General features: G+C 41.4%; 2 protein-coding genes across 5 annotated transcripts; one reads left to right on the forward strand and one right to left on the reverse strand.

The window, feature by feature from the left end:
- Nucleotides 1-570: 570 nt before the first annotated feature.
- znf410 (zinc finger protein 410) lies at nt 571-12,579 on the forward strand. Of its 3 annotated transcripts, XR_006841667.1 has the most exons (13): nt 571-729; nt 1,045-1,131; nt 1,217-1,268; nt 1,404-1,536; nt 3,041-3,226; nt 4,040-4,261; nt 6,392-6,542; nt 7,604-7,785; nt 8,373-8,462; nt 8,636-8,755; nt 9,850-9,951; nt 11,426-11,598; nt 12,421-12,579. XR_006841667.1 is itself a non-coding variant. In XM_046373400.1 (12 exons), the coding sequence occupies exons 3-12, from the start codon at nt 1,236-1,238 to the stop codon at nt 11,524-11,526; spliced, it is 1,320 nt and encodes a 439-aa protein (XP_046229356.1). In that variant the 5' UTR covers nt 571-729; nt 1,045-1,131; nt 1,217-1,235; the 3' UTR covers nt 11,527-12,579. The 3 variants fall into 3 exon arrangements, 2 of the variants coding, with proteins under 2 accessions (XP_046229356.1, XP_046229357.1); XM_046373400.1 differs by having other exon boundaries at nt 11,426-12,579; XM_046373401.1 differs by having other exon boundaries at nt 9,853-9,951; nt 11,426-12,579.
- LOC124050657 (ectonucleoside triphosphate diphosphohydrolase 5-like) lies at nt 11,771-19,583 on the reverse strand. Of its 2 annotated transcripts, XM_046373403.1 has the most exons (15): nt 19,448-19,563; nt 18,023-18,110; nt 17,606-17,841; nt 17,112-17,191; nt 16,684-16,827; nt 16,104-16,179; nt 15,565-15,600; nt 15,131-15,219; nt 14,964-15,046; nt 14,563-14,624; nt 14,135-14,236; nt 13,710-13,853; nt 13,356-13,412; nt 13,041-13,156; nt 11,771-12,500 (listed from the first exon to the last, which is right to left on the reverse strand). In XM_046373403.1, exons 3-15 carry the CDS (start codon nt 17,838-17,840, stop codon nt 12,417-12,419), a joined length of 1,308 nt encoding a protein of 435 aa, XP_046229359.1. In that variant the 5' UTR covers nt 17,841; nt 18,023-18,110; nt 19,448-19,563; the 3' UTR covers nt 11,771-12,416. The 2 variants fall into 2 exon arrangements, with proteins under 2 accessions (XP_046229359.1, XP_046229358.1); XM_046373402.1 differs by lacking the exon at nt 18,023-18,110 and having other exon boundaries at nt 19,448-19,583.
- Nucleotides 19,584-19,667: the final 84 nt, after the last annotated feature.

Below are 19,667 nucleotides of genomic sequence, written 5' to 3' on the forward strand. Positions count from 1 at the left end.
AGAAAGAGGAAGACTGAGGCGTTTATTTTTAAAGTTTTTCACACACCTGCCATCACATTAACAAACACTGTGAACGATGTGTGGATTTTGTTAACACAAGATATAACACTTTAGGCACCATGAAGTCTTTTATGCAGCTGTTCTTCTGCTGTCATATTTTGGAAGTTGATTTTTAAATTTTTGGTTAGAAATCTCTATGCTTGTTCTAAATACCATCAAATGATAAAATATACATGATTTAGTTTTATTTAAAAAGACTGCAGTCTTGATAGCAAATTAGTGACTCTTGCAGTAGTACAATTTGTTTCACACTGTATCGATGTGTTAACATCGAGGATTAACAATATAATGTCTTCAGTGCATCTGCCCTCAAACACCAATTAAGGGATGTTAGATTAAGGTATTTGGTGGAATACAATATATCTATTATTTTAAAACAAATGTTAAGTTAGACTTTGAGATACATATATTTATTTTATTTCTTTACTTACCGAAAAGCTGTAATGACTCAATATCTTTATGAATTCAGCGTAAATTTTGTTTGGCCTTATGAGCTTTGGACGTTTTGGCCACTGGGTGGCGTCGTCGATACAGGTTCCCGGTATGCAAAACGCGGAAGTGTTCTAACATTGTTCCATCAGAGACTCCGTAGAACAAATCTGCTTCTCTGTTTTGGTACAATTGTCCACTTTCTGACACGCTGTAGTTCGGTTACACAACCATTACGAGGTAAAGGAATTAGTTTCATGTTCTTAAAGATTTAATGTCGTTAACTATGCTCGGTGTATCGTCAGCGACCAGGCTTGGGCACCGGGTAGCTAACATTTCTCTGTTAGCCCCGGTAGCTAGTTTGGTAACTGCTAACCCTGCTAGCTAAGTTAACAACGCAGTCTGTCATTTGCCTGTTTATGTGCAATACAGTAACAGTTTAGACCTCTATCCACATTTAGCTACACTGTTTGACCGGTAGGTTAGTTGGGCTTTGGCTGTCAGCTAAGATGTATACTTGATGATTTGTCGTTTCGTCATGTTGCTTTTCTGCAGATTGTGCGATGGTTTTGACCCAAAGATGACCTGCGCCCCACGCTTATGACCGACAGTGAATCCCACATTTATCAGGTCCGGTTTTAGGTAAGTTTTATTTTGATTAGACTTAAACAAATCGTGTCAAAGTTTTGTGCGCTGGATTGCACAGTGTTATTCTCTTATTCTTCAGGTTCCACACAGGGTGACCGATGCTTTCTGATGAGCTTGACTCCAAACCAGAGGTAAACTTCTCATCGTTTTCATGCTCCTTCTCCATTGAAGGGCTAGACGTTGTTGTGATTTTGAATAAGACACGAGCTTCACATCCTGACTGTACTTGGTATCACGCTTAGGCTCTTTTCTTTTTGTCCTCTCAGCTGCTGGTGCAGTTTGTACAGAACGCATCCATCCCGTTGGTGCAGGGTCTGGAGGATTCAGAGTCCAAACACTCCTGCCTGCCTCTGCTGGCTCCAGCTGAGAGCTCGCTGTGCAGCCCGCTGGAGCTCACAGGTCAGCAGCTGCTCACTGCTCCGGTCCTGTCCACCACAGACCAAACTACTAACATTTTCCATTGTTGCTGCGGGTCACACTATACCTACAGTGACTGATTGTAATAGTGCTATCTCTTTTGCTGTGAGCGCCAGAGTGTGCAGTTGTAGCACAATAGGGGCAGTCGTGGATCAGCGGTTAGGGTGTCGGACCCGTAACCGGTGGATCGCTGGTTCGACTCCCCGTACTGGTGTCCATGGCTGAGGTACCCTTGAGCAAGGTACCTAACCCCCACTGCTCCCCGGGCGCTGCACGCGGTCGCCCACTGCCCCGGGTTTGCTGTGTGTGTGTGCGCACGTCACTTGGGTGGGTTAAATGCAGAGAACAAATTTCGTTGGAGTGAGTTCCCTCCAATGACAAAATATGTCACTTTCATCTTTCATCTTTCATCTTTCATGTTTGACACGTCCACTGTCAACTCTACAAGGTCCCTCAATCCTCAGTTCATGGGTGACAGTATCACAATCCAATCCAATCATGTTTGTTTTATCGCTCACATCTGAAGTAACTGAAGAATAGTATACAACATTAACAAGGCAAATCATTTTTGAAAAAACAGTGTCTTTTGAAAACAGTGTCTAAATCATTATCTGTAATTTTAAAGAGGATATAATTTTTTTCCAAATACTGTGGGTCAAATGGTAGTATGAAAACAGTGTGAAAGGGGTTACTTGTAGTTATGATCCTACACAGAACTACCTCCTAAATATGCAGCTCCCTTCAGTTTCACTGTGCTTTGTACTGACTTTCAGCTCATTGTTTAGCTGTCCTGTCCATCCGGAGATTATTTCTTTTATCTTCGTGTTGACCCAGTTCTGTATCAAAATGGTTAAGTCATACACATCCAAAATACATTCCAGTGCAGAGGCCATGACATAACAAACAAACAAAAAATGACCATTGACCAAATGACCGTTTGGCAAAGCAAGGTTTATAAAGTTTTGCCACAAGTCTGTTCATAATTCTTCTCCATGCCCTGTAGGTTTGGATCAGTGTTGCATTGTCTCCTAACATGTGCTATAAAGAAATCTCTGAACAAGCTCCACCTGACTTTGCTGTGGAAAACACTGATATTTGGTGTAGCTTTAGCCCTCAGTAAAGCACATTAGCTGCTTAAGATACCTAAGCATTAATCATTTTTCTATTTGGATGGACAGATGATCCATTGTATCCGTAGTTTGTGTGTGTGGTTCCATGTAAACCCACTTTGAATAAAAGAGGCATATTTGACAGCGCAGATAGAATTTATCATAAATATTGGATCTTTTTATATATATATATATATATATATATAGTTGTTGTGGAGTTTTCTTGTATGTGAACACAGATATGTTTATGTGTGGTGTTTCTTCTCCACACTACATTGTGTGCATCCTTGAAACCTTATAAATGTATTGGTTTGTACTTGACACGCAGTATGACGCATTGACTCAGGATCAACACTAACAAACACTGTTTTGTTCAGATGGGGGCCTGAGCCATGAGCCTGAGAGTTCTCCCTCCCTGTCAGAGTTCGGAGGTGTGTCAGCACGAAGCCCCTTAGTGGTCCAGACGCACTCTCATCCACGGTCCTCACCCAGCCCTCCACCCATCCTCCATGACCTACAACAGTCAGACAGCACTTCCTATGTCCTACTGAACCTTGCAAAAGGTAAAGGGACACTAAGCAACCACCTGTTATCTATTCACACGTGCTAAAGTTTGAAATTTGAAAGTTGAAAAGTTTGCACCTGTCATTGACTTGTATTTGGGATCTCTTCCTGTTTTCTTACAGTAAATTGAAAACAGTTAAGACAGTAATGAAAATAATAACATCTTACGTTATTCCTATTCGATGAGCCACTTCCTGATGGATTGAGAAGTTCTACAGCAAAGCTCTAAATCTGGTCTTGTGTCAGTACTTTGTGTCTCGCATGGCTCTTGATTCTTCACACAGCGCTAAAAAGAAATGGGGTGACACATTTTCATGAACAAAAAACTGTGAATTATTTTGGCTGGAAGAAATAATCCTTGGCAGGCACAATCTCTTGGTTCAGCAGCCCTCGGCAGGAGAGCCAAAAAATTAATTTTGGTCTCTTGACATACACCTTTTGTGCAGTGTGCTGTTCTGTCTGTGACTGGGTGAGCAGTGCGAACGTTAGGAAAGACTTTTCAGTTGACTAAATCAAGTTTTGTCTTATGTGAATTAAATTCTAATCCTAAATAAAAATAGGATATTTTTTTAGTGTGTTTATGTCTATTTTGAGTGTATCTGTTGGCTTGTATCGTCTCAGCTTTCCAGAAGAAAAAGCCATAACATTGCACTCATTAAACATTAAACTGCTGAGCACGATGGGAGGATAATAATGAATTCAGAATTGTGACCTAAAGGGGCTCAGGCCACTGATAATCTTGCAGAAAGTTGCCTTGGCCTTGAATTTCTTGTTTCACAGTGATTCTCCTCCTGCCTTTCGTTGCCTCTCAGGCATCACAGCCTCCTCAGAGTCGCTGATCTTCGCTGCAGATGGCGCCGGCGAAGACGATGATGAGGGGGTCTCATCAGGGGACTATGGGATAGATGGCAGTGCTCCCTGGTATTTGCGGGTACAGGAGCTGGCACATGACAGCCTGATTGCCGCCACGAGGGCACAGCTTGCTAGAGATGCCAAGGCCAGCCAGGATGCCAGAGCTGCAAGTGTCAGTAACGGTAAAGCCACTCTATCTTATCATTACAGGCACAAATGATTTTAGAGGTCGTTTATTCTGGAAAGTAAAGCCAAACAAAATCTTCAGAAGACAATACTTGACATTGTTGCTGTGTTGTGTGCTGTGAAAGTGGCAATGTGCTTTACAGCTGTCTATGATGTAGTGTTGGTGTTTTAGACAGCGAAAAAAAAAACTACAAAATGAAAATAAGGCTGAGTACGGAAAGCAGCACATTTTGGTAAGATGGCATCAGCTGGCTTGCTTATAGCAGGTACCACAGACAGAGAAGAGAAATGAGGTCAGGGATGAGATAAAACTGTGGTGTAATCAGCACTGACTCAGTCTGTGTTCATCACTTCTCATTGTAGGTTGCTTAATCAAAATGCATTTGTATATTTGTCTGCATGAGTTTACAAGTCTCCAGTGGAGCTGTTAGTGCCACATTCTCCTGAAAGATGATGAGTGTTTGTTGTGCTTTGTCTATTAAGAGTTGATGTCCATTTAGTACGATGGTGGTTGCAGGCTTCAGAGAGGGTACCTTATATTCAGATGTATGAAAAGTTTGATAGCTATAGGCCTGTAGGTCTCCCTGTAACACCTCATCTGACAAGAACTGCTCAACTCTGGTCTTTTTCATGTGGTTTATCCTCACATTTCAGTACAAGCAGCTATCTAAACAGGTTACTGGTACCATGTTTGTTAACAGCTATCAAAATTAAGTGTGATAAAAATGTGTTGAAAATAGTTTCCAAACTCCTGCTTTGATTGTCAGGGGCTGTTTATTTCAGCTTCTTTACTTGCCAAAACGATGTCTTAATCTGTTGCTCACATAGTTAAAAGTTTTCCCTGCCTTGATCTCTCCTCTCTCTAGTTTACTGTAAAGCTTTCATCTCTGATCTGAGACAGACGATCCTTTCCTCCAGCACACAGCGCCTTAGCAAGCTGTTGACCCACACCTTGAGTCAGGCATCACATCCCTCCACGGGCTGCCTGTTAGATAAGATTTTCTCCATGACATTCAAGAAAGTGGCTCCTAGCTACATCTCCGATCTTTGAACTCCCTCTGAGCCGAATTGCAGCCAGAGGTCCTGGTTATAAAAGTGATATTAGAGTGTTCTCCCATTTTATTTTCCCCCTTCCCAACTTGCATCTGTTTTCCATCGTTTAAAATCTTTCACTTCAGCGCTGCTTCTTTAGAAACGCTTTTTCTGTTTCGCTGCTTTTTGTGCTACTGTCGCTGCATGTTGTCTTTGCTGTGACATTAAACATTTTATAATTTTCTGCAAAATAACCCTATTTAAATGAAGTTACTCACAGCTTTCGGCATCTTGGAATTTGCATATGCCACATTTTGACACATGGTGTGTGGTTGAATTCCCAGCATGCTGAGGAAGGTTGCCTCGGTGTTTCCTGTCTGTAAGCAGAGGAGATGTGTAGTTTTCCCACAATTCTTTACTTAAGCAGTACTGAAAAGTGACTTGCCTTAGGTGAAATTATGGCCTAGTTTAAGTCTAAGACTATTAACATAGGTGTTCTTTCCTTACCTCCTTATGATTTCTTCACATTTATCCCTGACGTCATTATATTTCTATTAGGGCCATGTAAGAACGGTTCGTAAAGAAGAGAAGAAAAATTACTATTTGAATCCAGCCCTGAGACCAAAAAATGAACACATTCTGGCACATTCTTCCTCTTGTTCTTCTGAGCTAGTGTGGCAGTTAAGAAATGGCAGAAAATACTTTGTACATTGTTAAATAAAATGTCTACAGCAGACTGTGTTTCAGCATGGGACTAAAACTCCACTTTTTGAGCCAGTCTAATGGCTGCCCTCCCACTAACTTGCATTACAGTAGACAGGTTTCCTTCAGCAGTGGGATGTCAGTTATACGTGCATTACTGCTGGCACACCGTAAGCTAAATTGAACCTGTTAAAGGCATTCAGAGCAGGGAGTCCGAGCAAGTGAAAAGGGAGTGATTGCAGGTTGTTTTCTTTCGGTTGCAGTTGTTCAGCGGGTCTCAGTTAGTATCTGATGATTAGCTTTTATATAGCCAGGCTCTAGAGGCCAGCTGTCTGGCACACTTGGATTGTTTTCTGCACAACCCAGCTCACTTTCCTCTTTTGGTTGCCTAGGTGACCACACACACAGCCTGACAGCAGATGGGGACAAGCCGCCTAGAACCAGCCGCCCCCTCTCCAAGCAAATCCTCCGCTGCTCGTTTGAAGGCTGCTGCAGGACGTTCACCTGGCCAGCTCATCTCAAATACCACCTCAAAACACACAGGTAACGCACAACACACAGCAACAGAAGGTAACTGACCCAGGCAGCAGTCCCAACAAGATGCTGCCAAAATATCACAAGCCAATCCTGTAAAAATTCTGGCTAATCTGGAACATTTTCCAAGTTGAAAAATAAAAATGAAAAAACTGTGCAGACATTTTGTCCAAACAGTGTGTGTATCTTTTCAAGAAATGTTACAAAAAGTGCCAAAACCAGTAACTAATTTAATAGTAATAGTAAGAGCAGGGTGAATATGCTCAGCCTTAGAGATAGGGTGAGGAGCTTGGGCATCCAAGACGAGCTCAGAGTAAAGCCACTGGTTCTTCATGTCGAGAGGAGCCAGTTGAGGTGGTTCAGGCACCTGGTCAAGATGCCTCCCGGGCGTCTCTATGTGGAGTTGTTTCGGGCATGTCCATCCAGGAGGAGGCCCCAGGGCAGACCCAGGACACGATGGAGTGATTATATCTGTCGTCTGGCGTGGGGACGCCTTGGTGTCCCCCTCCCGGATGAGCTGGTGGAAGTGGCCGCACTGCTGCCCCCGTGATCTGGGATAAGTGGAAGAAAACAAAACAAAATGAATAATTATAATTTTCACAAAATTTCATTATATATTGAAACATTTTATTATTTACGATAAAAATTGTAATATAATTGACAATGGAATTTATTGTGTAATACGGGAGAAATCAGAGTAAATACTAATTCAGTTATACACTTCTTTTCAGGGCTTTTGAGATGAAGTGTAATTAGTTTATTACCATTCTTTGTACAAGACAGATGTGCTAGATCAGCATTGTACAGATGTTTTACAGCTTGGGTGGAGGAGTGATCACAAAGTGTTTGGTGGCTCTGTCTGCCTCCACCACAAACCACCAATGGAAAACAGAGGAGAAACACAGCTGAGCCTTAGAAGAAGTTCGCACTCGTACTGCTGGAGCTCTCTTTACATCACTGTAGGAAATCTATTTGTGGTTGCCCTGTCCAACCTTGTGGCGAGCTGTTGCAAATGAATCGCGTGCACAGAGGACAGCAAGCCTTGTTTGTTTGGTTATCTCATCTCCCAGGAACGACCGAATGTTCAGGTGCGGCGCAGAAGGCTGCGGGAAGAGCTTCTACGTGCTGCAGAGGCTGCAGGTACACATGAGGACTCATAATGGCGAGAAGCCCTTCATCTGCAAGGAGAAGAACTGTGGCAAGAAGTTCACCACCGCTGGAAACCTGAAGAACCACAGGCGCATACACACAGGTAGGGAGCACCGTATACCCACGTATAAAACCCCAAACACTCAAGTAATAAATGACTCAGGCCATTTCAGTCTGCTCATGTAGTGCTTCCTTGGTGCAGTCAAGGCTGGTGATGTGAAGAGTCAGCAGCACTGGCGCCTCCGTTTCACTGCTGCAATAAGTAACAGCACTCTGTCATATTTTATCTAGGGTGATATTAAGATTTTGATGGCCTGTTCCACAGTCTGCTTTTATCGAGGGACCTGTTAGCAGACCAGCTACATTATACACTATATGTTTATATTTTGCCCATATGTCTGGAAGAGCAACTTTCTATGAGCTGTGATATCCACTTAGTTGGATGGAACTCTATGACATTTTTTACCTTGTGTGCATCAAAGTAGGTCAGCTGTCACCGTGGGGTCTATAAACAACAAAAAAGCTGCATTCTACACTTTCAGAGTGTTTTCACTTTGAACATATACTGCAATAATGAGTTTACTACTTTAAGCCTTTGTAGTTTGAGTTTCGCTAATCTTTGTGTGTGTGTGTGTGTGTGTGTGTGTGTGTGTTCGTGTGTTCATGCCCGTGGTGGGTGGCCATTTCCAGGAGAGAAGCCTTTTCTGTGTGAAGCAGATGGTTGTGGGCGATCCTTTGCAGAGTATTCCAGTCTACGAAAACACATGCTCGTACATTCTGGTGAGTGGGACAGAGTTTACAGCTGTACAGCTGAGCTGAGCTGAGTCCTTTTTTTTTTCTTTTTGTAATTGGTGTGCTACAGATATTGTGTAGAAAAGATGCATGGCTGTATCAGTTCAGAAGGGATCAGAGGATAGTACCTGACTTCTGGGTTTTGTGGCTGTGCTTCCCAGGTGAGAAGCCTCATCACTGCGGGATCTGTGGGAAGACTTTCTCTCAATCTGGCAGCAGAAACGTCCACATGAGGAAGAGGCATGGAGAGGAGGGGCTCAGTAGTGAAAGCAGAGAAACAGGTCTTTCTCTTCATTTCATTTCTCTCCACCTCTCATACACACACACACACACACAGTGCAGTAGGTGGTAATGCTAATCCTTGGATTATGGAGCTTCAAGCAGCCCATACAACTTAAAATGTGCATGGAGATGGTGTTGGTTTAGTTACATTTAGGAACATTTCTTGAATAATTAATGCCCTTCAGCACTTAAAAATTTATCATTCAAATTTTTAGTCTTCAGGGCCAATAGCTGAATTGTTTTAGACTGCACTGAGGAGCAGAGACAGCACAACTCTACTTCAGAAATAGGTCTGTAAGGCGTTTTGCGATGGGGTCACATTCATCTCAAAAGTGTGTAATCACCAAAAATGGCTAGAAATGGCTCAGTAACTCAAATTCACATCTTCAGGCTTCTCTTGCCTTATGAAAATGTCTGCTTACCCTCACCTTACAATTTACTGAGATAAATGAGCGGATACTTGACTAAATCTCCCACTGACTGCAGCTGTGGGAAAGTTGCCCGCATGCCTATTCTCTTTATCACTTTCAGCACCTCTTCAGATTAAACGTATCTTGTCAGTGAGCTCTTTACATTCCAACATATGGTCTAATTGCACAAAATCATCTTAAATTAGTATTTTGTTCCCGTAGAACTGAGAGCAGACAGAGCATTTGCATCCTTGTCATATTTCTGTAGCAGTGGGAAGCACCGCAGCTGAATCACCACAGAGGAAACGCTGCCAAAGCTCTAATTATAAACAGCAGATTTATTCGGGTCAGTCTCCCCAAAGAGGCTGGTCTTTTGTAAAAGCGGAGCAAAGATGCAGCTTCACAACATAGATGTAGTTTTTTGTGTTATTTATACTGGGTGAATGGATTCAATTAACTGGGCTGGAATAGCTGCAGTCCTAAACAAGCAGAAAAGACTTTCTCATACAGGAGTCAAAAGGTAACTGGGAAAGTAATTATCTGCAGGTGTCAGGTTAGGGCATAGATTTTTCAGACTTAACACTAAGTTGTTGGGTGTAAGTCTTTCAAGATAGCGGATTAATTACAGCGTGTCACTCCATTTCATACTTGTGTTAAGTTTGTTGTGTGTTTGCCACTGACAGCAGAGGCTCTGACACAAAGCAGCCTCCTGGAAGCTGACGGAGAAAACATGACAACAACTGTGGAGCCCATGAATCTTCACCATGCCATGCTGAGATCACCAGGTAGGTGTGTGCACACGTGTGGCAGGGAAAACACAACACATACCGAAGGAGGGGCAAATGTCTGCTGACGATACAGGAACCCTGCTGTAAATGTTAATTCAATGAAGCTCACAATGTTAAGGTCAGAGGTTCTGAGTCAGCCTGTGGTGTTGGGACTGTCCTGTTAAGTGTTTTTCCCTCACTGCTTGTCTTTTGGTAACTACTGTTACTCTTTGACAGTCCAGCTTTTGCATGTTTGGCCAAATTGTCACTACTTTGGGATGTTTTGTCAGATTTTCAGGTAGCAGCTTTCAGGCATCTTTGCGTTCTGTGTAGTTTTATGTTGCTTTGAAAACTCTTTATTATATTTAAGTGATGATTGTCAGGATTGAAGCAAACAGCTTGTCGGCATCTCGCTCTACTTAATATTATTGCTGTCTTTGGTCGGATGTTTATCTTCAAAACTGTAAGCAGTCTGCTTTACAAACCTCTCCCTGTCTGACTGGCCATGTGTCTTCTTGGCCTTCGGTCTTGCTGCTGGTCTCGGATAGACTGCTACAGTTGTTAGGAACTATGATTTACTCTTGGACTACTACTTACAGTAATATTTTACAACTGGAGTGCTCAACAGCCAAGCTACATGGTGCTTATTCTATTCTAACACTCAATTATTGGTCCCATGCTGTCAGCTTGGTCCCACAATATACATTTGTTTTGACTTCTGATGCAGGTAACACTGTTAACACAAGGCTGCAGTATTTATCAGCCGGTGCAGTGCCTGTACCTAAATCGTTCCTTTCTCTTGAAAATGAGTTGCTTCTTTAATATGCACTGTGGATTTATATTAGTGTAATTATTTTATATATTAGTATTAATAGTATTATTTTTATATTATATTCCCTTATTCTTTGACTGAATTATGTACGAACTAAACTTGAACAGTTTATTCGCCAAACACTAGAGAACTGCACTGGTGAAGCAGAATAGTAATCACAAGGATACCAGTAGTACAGCACAGTGAAATTCACTTCTTAGTGTATTTATGTATTATAACAACACTCTATACAAGTGACCAGAGCTCAGTCAAAACCTCTGACAGTCTCAACAAACAGCAAACGCAGACCTTTACCTTGGTGCTTACTCGTGTTGTGTCATTTTGTCCCATTGTATCATAAGTCCACAGCTAAATGGTGATTTAATATTAGTGTATTGTTCTGTACATTATAATCTAGCAATGTGCTTTTTGCCTACACAATGTTTTGATATCTGTTGTCCTTTTATATAGGAATCTTTGCATTTTGGTCCATTTGTCCTCAGTTTTTCTGTCAGCATTAAAACCAAAAGGCATAACCAGGTGGAAGCTTGCAGAAACTCAAGGACAAATGTGGAAGTAGAGATGACAGTAACTCTGGTTCACTGTAGATATATACAAACTGACAGGTGTTTCACTACTGGACAGCATTCATGTTACTTGTCTTTGTGTCCGTCCCTCCAGGCTCTGCAGACTCAGTGGTAGTTCTCTCTCAGCCTCATGAACTGGTGACCATGACGACCGAAGGACATGCATATGGAGATGATGTGGTGGCGCTCCTGTAGTCTGCCATAATGAAAAACGTCACACACTGCCTATCTCAGCAGCGCTACACTGTCAGTTACAGTGGACTAAACATAAACCTTGTTTTTTTGTAAATAAATTAACTGCTGATGTCCTCCCCTGTAGATATTTGTAATTAGGACTCAATGATGGTTTTATTTTGACAAGTGTGAAATGGCAAAGTTTGTACAGACAACCTTCTTCCTCAAGTTTTTGAAAATACTCCCAAAGAAATACTGAGACGGGTTTAAAGGTTTAAGAAAATATAATGACCATGCATTGTTATGTGCAGTATCATTGTAAATAGAGGTCTGAGGTTGAAATGCAGCAACTGTATTCTCTAACAGTAACAGAAACATGAGTCACACTTATTTTTTAAATTTTCCAATAGCTGATAAGATTTACTGTGCAATTAAAATATACCAGACACATGTAGTACCCCAATATCCTTATTACTAATATCAAAATACTTAACATTAAAACTGCTAAAGCACAGTATATCTCATTGCTGCATGTAAACACTGGTCTTGCACAGCATAATCAGTCTAACAAGCCAAGCTACCATTTGTATGAGCCTGAGTAAAACACAGTAAAACCTCTCTCAAAGTGTTCACCCAATGATGCCCAAAGCTGCATTAACTCCGTGTGTTATTGGTAACATCTTTCACTCAAATGTCAACCTCCAGTGTTTTGCTTGTTTTGTGAGTAAGGCACACATTACTCATACAGTTCAATATTTTCAAGCTTCAGAAGAACTGCATTTTAAAACTAAGGTTAGTTCTGTCCGTATGAAACAAACAGCAGATGTCTAAGGATATTAGATAAGTTGGTGAAATTAGTCCTGTTTGTTATTGAGCACCACGTGGATCAGCAGTGTTGTGTTCCTCCCTTCTCAGTGGATCTTCAGGTTGTGGAAGTGGTCCAACGTGGCGCCCAAAGCCCAGCTTGACTCCACGTTGTTCACTTTCTTCGTCAACTAGGAGGAGAAAATAACCACCACCAAATCACTTAAATGCCTTTTGTATTTATTGAAATAAAAAAAAGTTACAAATTTCTTTTTGAATACCGTAATTTGCATTTTCTTTTTTCATTACTGTTTTTGTGTTGGAGACTTGTGGCTTGTACTCATTTGTTAAATGAGGTCTTGCGGCATAAGCATCATTGTCTGACTGTACTACAATTTAAAAATATTACCTTTTGTGTTTTACAAATGTCAGGGGCAAAAGAAAAAGGTGAGAAATCTTTTTCATTACTGATGTGTCATGGTCTCTTTAACTGGTTTCTATTAAAAAGGCACTAACAAATGCTAAATGGAGGCTATTTTAAAAGTAACTATGCTCTTGTCTTTTAATGTCAGCTTATTATTCATACAACGGTAGCCTGAGTGACACAGCTTTAAAGATGAGTAGTTTTTTTTACAGTGCTAGCAGCATTTTGAAAAATGTTCCTTCCTGTCTGTTCCTTTTGTACGTGAGGCCACAAATCCTGCTGATTGTGTTGTATAAAACTGCCTCACCTGCAGCATGGTGTTTTCCTTGAAGCCGAACCCATCCTTGAGCAGACAAGTGATGTAGGTCAGGTCCATACACAGGAAAGAACTGATAGGAGGGTACTTGGTCATCTTATTGCACACTAAGCAGACAAAAGGGGGAATCATGTCTGTTAGGTTGAATAATCACTCATCTGTATTCTGCTGAGAAGATGAGGGTAGGGTTACAGATAGTGGAGGAGACAAAACACAACATCCAAACTATTGAGATGCATACTGTGTCTCAAGTATGGGGAACTGCAGATGTGTCATAGTAATGTTGCATTGCTTTGCCCCTCTCACCCTCTTTAGCTCTCTTCTTGAAGTCTCTGACCTGCAGCATCCCTCCTTGTACCCCATCTGCAACAGGGAGTGATTTTGGGTCATCTTCCTCATATTTAAAATGCTATACTATTCATTATGAGAGCAGATCTACATGCACATTTCCATAATACTTATAACAGAGCTTGTGCCCTTTCAGCTTGGACTGGCAGAGGATAGCAATTTCTCTAATAACTACACACCTATAGCTCGTCAAATCCACTGAGACAGGTGGAGATGACTCACGTTTTCCTGCCTCTGTCTAGCATTGGAATGGATAATAACATCTTGCAGGGTCTGTATAATTATGTAAGGTGTGTGTGAGTGTGTGCTAACCGATAAGGCCTGCATCCACTGCTCTGTCAAAATAATAGGAGAATGCATAGAAAACGTTGCTGTCTTCGAGCTCATGCGGCTGATGAATAATCCCCTTCACCACCTTAAGTACTTCCTGATAACAAAGCTTGTACCCTGCATAACCTGGAGAAGAAAAAGAGACAGAAGTGTTAATAATGCATCTTATATTGGAACAACAATAAGAAATTATGCGCAATTCAAATTACTCCATTTTAACGGACTTTGAAGACATTACTACAGCTGTTTTCGCCTGCCGTCATAAAATGTCTGTTTATGTAATTTCCCAAATCTGTAAATCTTAACTCTGGATGTTTGTAATCTGCAGAAATCCTGCATTAAACTACATCACAATGACTTGACTGCTTGACTTAACACTCTGATTATACTTTGAACAAACATCTTACCATCTGGGTCCCCGCTCACTTGATAGGTCAGGCCTCCAAAGCTCCATTCATCCCTGAACTTCTTTGGCAGACAGGAACTTTTAAACACTCGCCACTCCAGCCCTGTGAGAGCACGGACATGACTCATTTAATCTTCTAACTGGCTCAGCGGTTTCACACCTGGTCACCGTGGCCCGAGACTGACTCGAGAAAGCACTAACACAATGTTCTCTGAAGCCCTTTGGTGATTCATCTCAGGGCCTCACTTGAATTGTTTATTTGAAAGAAAGACTTGAAGTACATCCCACAAAAACATCTTTGCCTCTGTGCCTCCTCTATTCAGTATCTGGAGAAAAAGGCACAGTTGTGTTTCTGCATCCTTATGAGACCCACTCACAATGAACAGCTCATGGCAACAGACCACCATTTCCTCATATACAGCACAGTACCTTGTGCACCCAATGCGCCCAGTGTGGCTAGTCGCGCTGCCATCAATCCATTTCCAAGGTAACTGGGTGAAGTCAAATGATTGTTATACAGTTACAAAACAAAACAGGAACAGACTGTGCATGTAACAAGTAAGTCATTCTGAAAACAAGCCAGACAAATGGTTTGCCTATTATTCACATCCTAATGACTAAACAGATAATAGAAGTTTTCCAAATGAAAAACAGATCCAAATGAAGTTATAACAACACAGTCACCTGAATTTGTAGTTGGACAACATTTAAAGTATATGGAAATCACTTTGAATAGAGATTAAATGAGGAATTGAATTGATGCTATCACATGTAATTCAAATGTAGGATTAATATGATTTATGAAACATATTAATTATTGAATTTGTTACCTGTGAGTGTACAATTCAAAGGTTGTGTTGAAGATGTCAAATCTGGCAACGTAATCAGCTACAGGTATGCTTTCAATGGTTTTCTACAGTGGAACAGGATGGAAAGAGTAGGTTACTATTCACCAAAGAGTTTACTTTGTACAGAAATATCCAAACAAATGACTGACCCTCAATTTTGGCAGGAAAGTAATCTGAGTGGATCCGCCTCCCAGATCCAAGATTCCCACTGTCTTCTTGGTCTGCGCTTTCAGGTGACCTGAAAACATTTCCTACTTCAATCCAGCAGCCACAACACAGAAGAGCTAATCAGTCAGACCTTAGATGCCATCTTCAAAACGCCTATATGATACACAATGTGAAACCCAAGAGTATAAAATCCCAATACTGAGCCTGATAAAGATCACAGCGATCCCTTTAGGCAACAACATCATAGATGTACATATTCAGCTTGTGTTGTGAATTAGGGTCCATAATAAGACACTGTGACAACTTCAGACACTTCCAAGTTAAATTTAAGTATACAGTAGCTAAGCTTAGGAACAAATTATATTTAAGAAAAATATTTGATGTGTTATGTTAGACACAAGTTGACAGTACTCACCTGTTAGAAAGTTCACAGATATCCAAGCCAGGATTCCTACATTAAAGAGATTAGGAAAATTGCAAACCAAGAGACAGAAAACAGTCATTTCAGGTGGAACGCACAAGCACATTTTAGAAGAGCTGACAACAAATTTTCACGGAAATTATATCAGTTGGCATGTATAAACACAAGTGCAAACAGATGAGTAAGAGCTATAATCTAAAAACAAGGATAAAATGCTGACTAATTACACTGTGGCACAACACACAATAACAAATTTATTCCACATAATTACAGCCATCCTAGGTCACAACAACTTTGTGGTGAAGAGCAATTTCATTTTCTTGAGTGTCATCATAAAAAGATGGCGCTAATCTACTGCAATTTAGGTAAATGTCTGCAGTAAACAACAATTCGTTATAGAAATTGCACAGCATGCTAAAAGTAGGATGGAAGGATCACCGATGCCACCAACAAAGTACTGCAGAAATAACAAGAGTGGCTGCAGTAACTGATGAATGTGCTGCTTGTTAGGGCAAAGAGTAGGCAGACGTTACCTTCATTTGTGCCGTTCATTATGCTGACGCTGTTGTCTGGGACCAAAAAAGGAGATTCATCAAACACATGTTGAACCTGTGGGGCAAGAAGAAGAAAGAGTGAAGGAGGAGGGGGCAGATTGAGAGAAAGAGAAAGAGAGAGAGAGAGAAAGAGGGGTGACAGAAAATAAAGCAGGACAGAAATGGCCTTAATGCTATCTCCTGTTTCGGTAGCTCATCTGGAGGTGCTCTCCGCTTGAAGGGATTAATTATTTCCCTTTGGGGGATTAATAAAGTATCACTTATCTTCCAAGGTGCCCCAGAGCCATCCATTACTGTCTTATTCTTTCCACAACACCCCTCCACACTAAGCTCATACCACTCCGATAACAATAGTCATCCTCTTGTCTCTGTGCTACCTGCCACAGCACTGAAAATGTTTCTGCCTACTCCTTCCCTGGATAAGATGTTGCACTTTCTTTTGTAAGTGTCAGACAAGGTAGCGCCTAACAACTCTCCAATCCCCAATGAAAAAGAACTGCACTTTACCATACCACGATGTCATGTCAAGTCATGTCTTGGCACCAGTGCAATATTTTACCTGGTCCAAAAGAGCCTGAGCTTTCTTTGCATCCAGCAGCCGAAGTCCAGCAGTGGCTCTGAGGACCACTGGAGTCCTCTTCCACTCCAGACGAGGCACAGTCTTCTTGGCCACCTTCAGCAACATCCTCACTGTGTGTCCAGCCTTTAAAAACACAGATAATGCTCTCTATAGAACAGCCCTGCTCAGAACTGGCTTTTGACAACAAGGTAACTGGTTTAGAGCTGAGAAAATGCTGTGTTACATGTCAGGCTGCTTGGATCTTCAATCGCTATTTTGCTTTTCTCACTTCCCACTTACTTTCATTGGCAATGTAATTCCCCTACAAGAGGAGGAGGATACTGGCAAGGTTTTATGAATAAAATGCAGAGCCAGTGGACCTTTTCCTTCGGCTCAATGTAATTCATTAGATTTGACAATGAACTCACCATTTCAGGGGAGTCGGCATATGATGACAAACCAGGTTTTATGGAATGGAACATCTCATTGTCCAAAACCGGCAGCTCCACTAAAAAAAATGCAAGATCCACCCACATCAAACATGCAGCAGCTATTAAAAGCATTAAGACGTCTAAATCTGCTTAGCATACATATGCAGAATATATCCCCTTGTAACTAAATAGGATTATTACTTAAAAAGTTGATGAAGTCAAACATAGCCTATGTACCCAAAGGTGAAAATGTACAGGTTTACAGAAGTGAGAGGCTGTGAGGATAGCGGGAAAGTTGAGGAAAGGAATAGAGACTGCAAAACAGACTGCATAAGTATTTCACAGCCTATACAAATACATTACATGGCACCCTTTCTGCTGTAAATACACATTTGATTTAACCTGCTTTTCACCCTGTTGTAATGAGTAAAAGAGCAGAGAGAAACAGGTCAGAATATTCTGAGACGATGTCCAGCTCTGCCCAGTGTTACCCGAGTCACTCTGGATGAAGGTGTAGACATGAATGCGTGTCCCTGTGCTCCCTGCATCAAACATCACTGCATAGAAGATGCGGCTGTGGTTTGCTGGTCGGCTGAGATTGGGAAGGATGCTCCTTATGCTGTTGGTCAAATCCAGGAGAGAGGTCTTCACCTGGGCTCGATTCAGCCCTGTGACAGTGAGCAGGACCAGGAGCAGAAGAGGCCCACCGGTGAGCTTCATTTTCATTCTGGAGAATCAGCAAAAAACAATAGGTCTTTTTGCTACAGCACTGAAAAGCTGTTATTCTATTAGAGCGTTTTGAACTGCTCAAAAAAAGCAGCTCAAACTGCTGCTGATTAGCATTGGGAGATGTTAAATTACAGCATGACAAACAACAGAAGGGTACCATGCAATTGACTTATTTTTACCAGGACATTTGACCACTCCCCGCCAGACGTTCCAACCAACCACAGAGACATATCACAAAATCAACCTCTCCACCTGCTGACTCAAATCCTGTGGACAATTTAGAAAACATCACAGTTTCACTGCACTGAATGACTGGACTTATGTCCTTTGGTCTTGATGTTTGATCAGTACACTGAGGCTTAAATGTGTCTCAGTGTGTCTCTACAGAAATCATACATCTAATGGGAAGAATTATGATTTGTTATTAGCCTCAGTCAAGCACTGCTCTGTGGGAAACCCCTGCTGAGTCAGTCACTGTCACCCTGCTTATATATAAAATTATGCGAACAAAGACATTTTATTGCCCGTGAAATCCACCTGAAGTTTTACATTACAGAAATGTATCCTGAACTATGGAAAGTTAGTCAAATTAACAGAAAAGCTACAACAGTAGCAACAGCACAGTATCTACAAAGAAGAAAGATGACTAAAGATGAATTACTTAAGGTTTATTTGCCTGCTGAAAATGGGGCGTTCGCCTCTTCTCTGCAGGGAAAGAGATCATTTTACTTGTGGACTGGATGTTTGCTCATTTGAAGCTACTCTCTGCTAGAAAAGATGCAAGTAAACCAGCTTTTATAAAGTTATAGAACCAATAAGACACAGCCAAATGTTTTGGGAGATTTGCTGCAATCACGAACTACTCGCGTGAGGTGTCACATGCTTTAAACCCTGAGTTTGTGAGTACAGCACGTATTAACAATGTGTGCTTATGCAACTGAAGTTATACTGATGTCTCCGGCGGCTTGTATCACTATAAAGCAAATCTATGGCTTCACAGAGAACTATATGCTCAGAGACAAAGCAAAAGAATTCAGCTTTGGAGAAAGAAAGATTCCCCTCAAATCATCTTATTATCCTAAACTTCCTTGTTATTCTTAGATTAATTCTCACTGCTAACTGACATGTTGAGTCATAAATTCGGTGTGATACTCCAGTCCTACAGTACTTCTAGAGAACAAGCTCCGGTTCTGAACGTGTATTGTCTTTAACTCTCTACAGTGAATTACTTCCACCAGTATTCACTATACACTATACTTGTTTATTTGTTTTACATCACTGTAACATATAGCAGAGAAAGCTAATGCTATAGATGCAAAGACCCACAACAGCTAACGTAAACTTTATTAACCGTAGCTTAGCTTGACGGCCATTTATTAAAGGTTGGCTAGCGTGAATGCTACACCAGAGATGCTAGCCGGCGAAGTTTATCAACAAGCTAGCCAACTGCCGCAAGTCACAGCAGGTTCCTCGAGGAAGCTAAAAACTAATGGAGACGAAACATAAAAAAAAAACAACATAAAAACACTAAAACAATAAAATAAAAATATCTGTATCTAACTTAATGAGGTGTTTAATGGACAGCTAACAAAGTCCGAGCTCACCATGGTGTCCGACTCTTCTCGTCCATATACTCGCTCCTCTGGCGGCTGACTCGTCGTGACGTCACCCATGTTGTTTTGAGCCTCGTGCAGGGCTCACCACGGAACGTCAGAGCTAAACATGCTGAGTGCAATACAAAAGAGCCCACAAAGAATATGATCCATTCTGTTAGTGAGAACCCCCCTCTGTGCTTAATTTTCCGCTTGCAATAGCATTATATTT

The sequence above is a fragment of the Scatophagus argus genome, chromosome 19 (assembly GCF_020382885.2).
Source record: "Scatophagus argus isolate fScaArg1 chromosome 19, fScaArg1.pri, whole genome shotgun sequence".
NCBI lineage: Eukaryota > Metazoa > Chordata > Actinopteri > Scatophagidae > Scatophagus > Scatophagus argus.

What these genes read in the sequence shown, in the direction of transcription:
- znf410 (XM_046373400.1), top strand. Translation starts at nt 1,236, where the DNA reads ATGCTTTCTGATGAGCTTGACTCCAAACCAGAG. An exon ending in CCTACTGAACCTTGCAAAAG is followed by an intron (nt 3,227 to 4,039) that starts GTAAAGGGACAC and finishes GTTGCCTCTCAG; the next exon opens with GCATCACAGCCTCCTCAGAG. An exon ending in TACCACCTCAAAACACACAG is followed by an intron (nt 6,543 to 7,603) that starts GTAACGCACAAC and finishes CTCATCTCCCAG; the next exon opens with GAACGACCGAATGTTCAGGT.
- LOC124050657 (XM_046373402.1), bottom strand. Translation starts at nt 17,840, where the DNA reads ATGAAAATGAAGCTCACCGGTGGGCCTCTTCTGCTCCTGGTCCTGCTC. An exon ending in CTCAGGCTCTTTTGGACCAG is followed by an intron (nt 16,180 to 16,683) that starts GTAAAATATTGC and finishes CTTGCCCCACAG; the next exon opens with GTTCAACATGTGTTTGATGA. An exon ending in GGGCGCATTGGGTGCACAAG is followed by an intron (nt 14,237 to 14,562) that starts GTACTGTGCTGT and finishes GTGCTCTCACAG; the next exon opens with GGCTGGAGTGGCGAGTGTTT.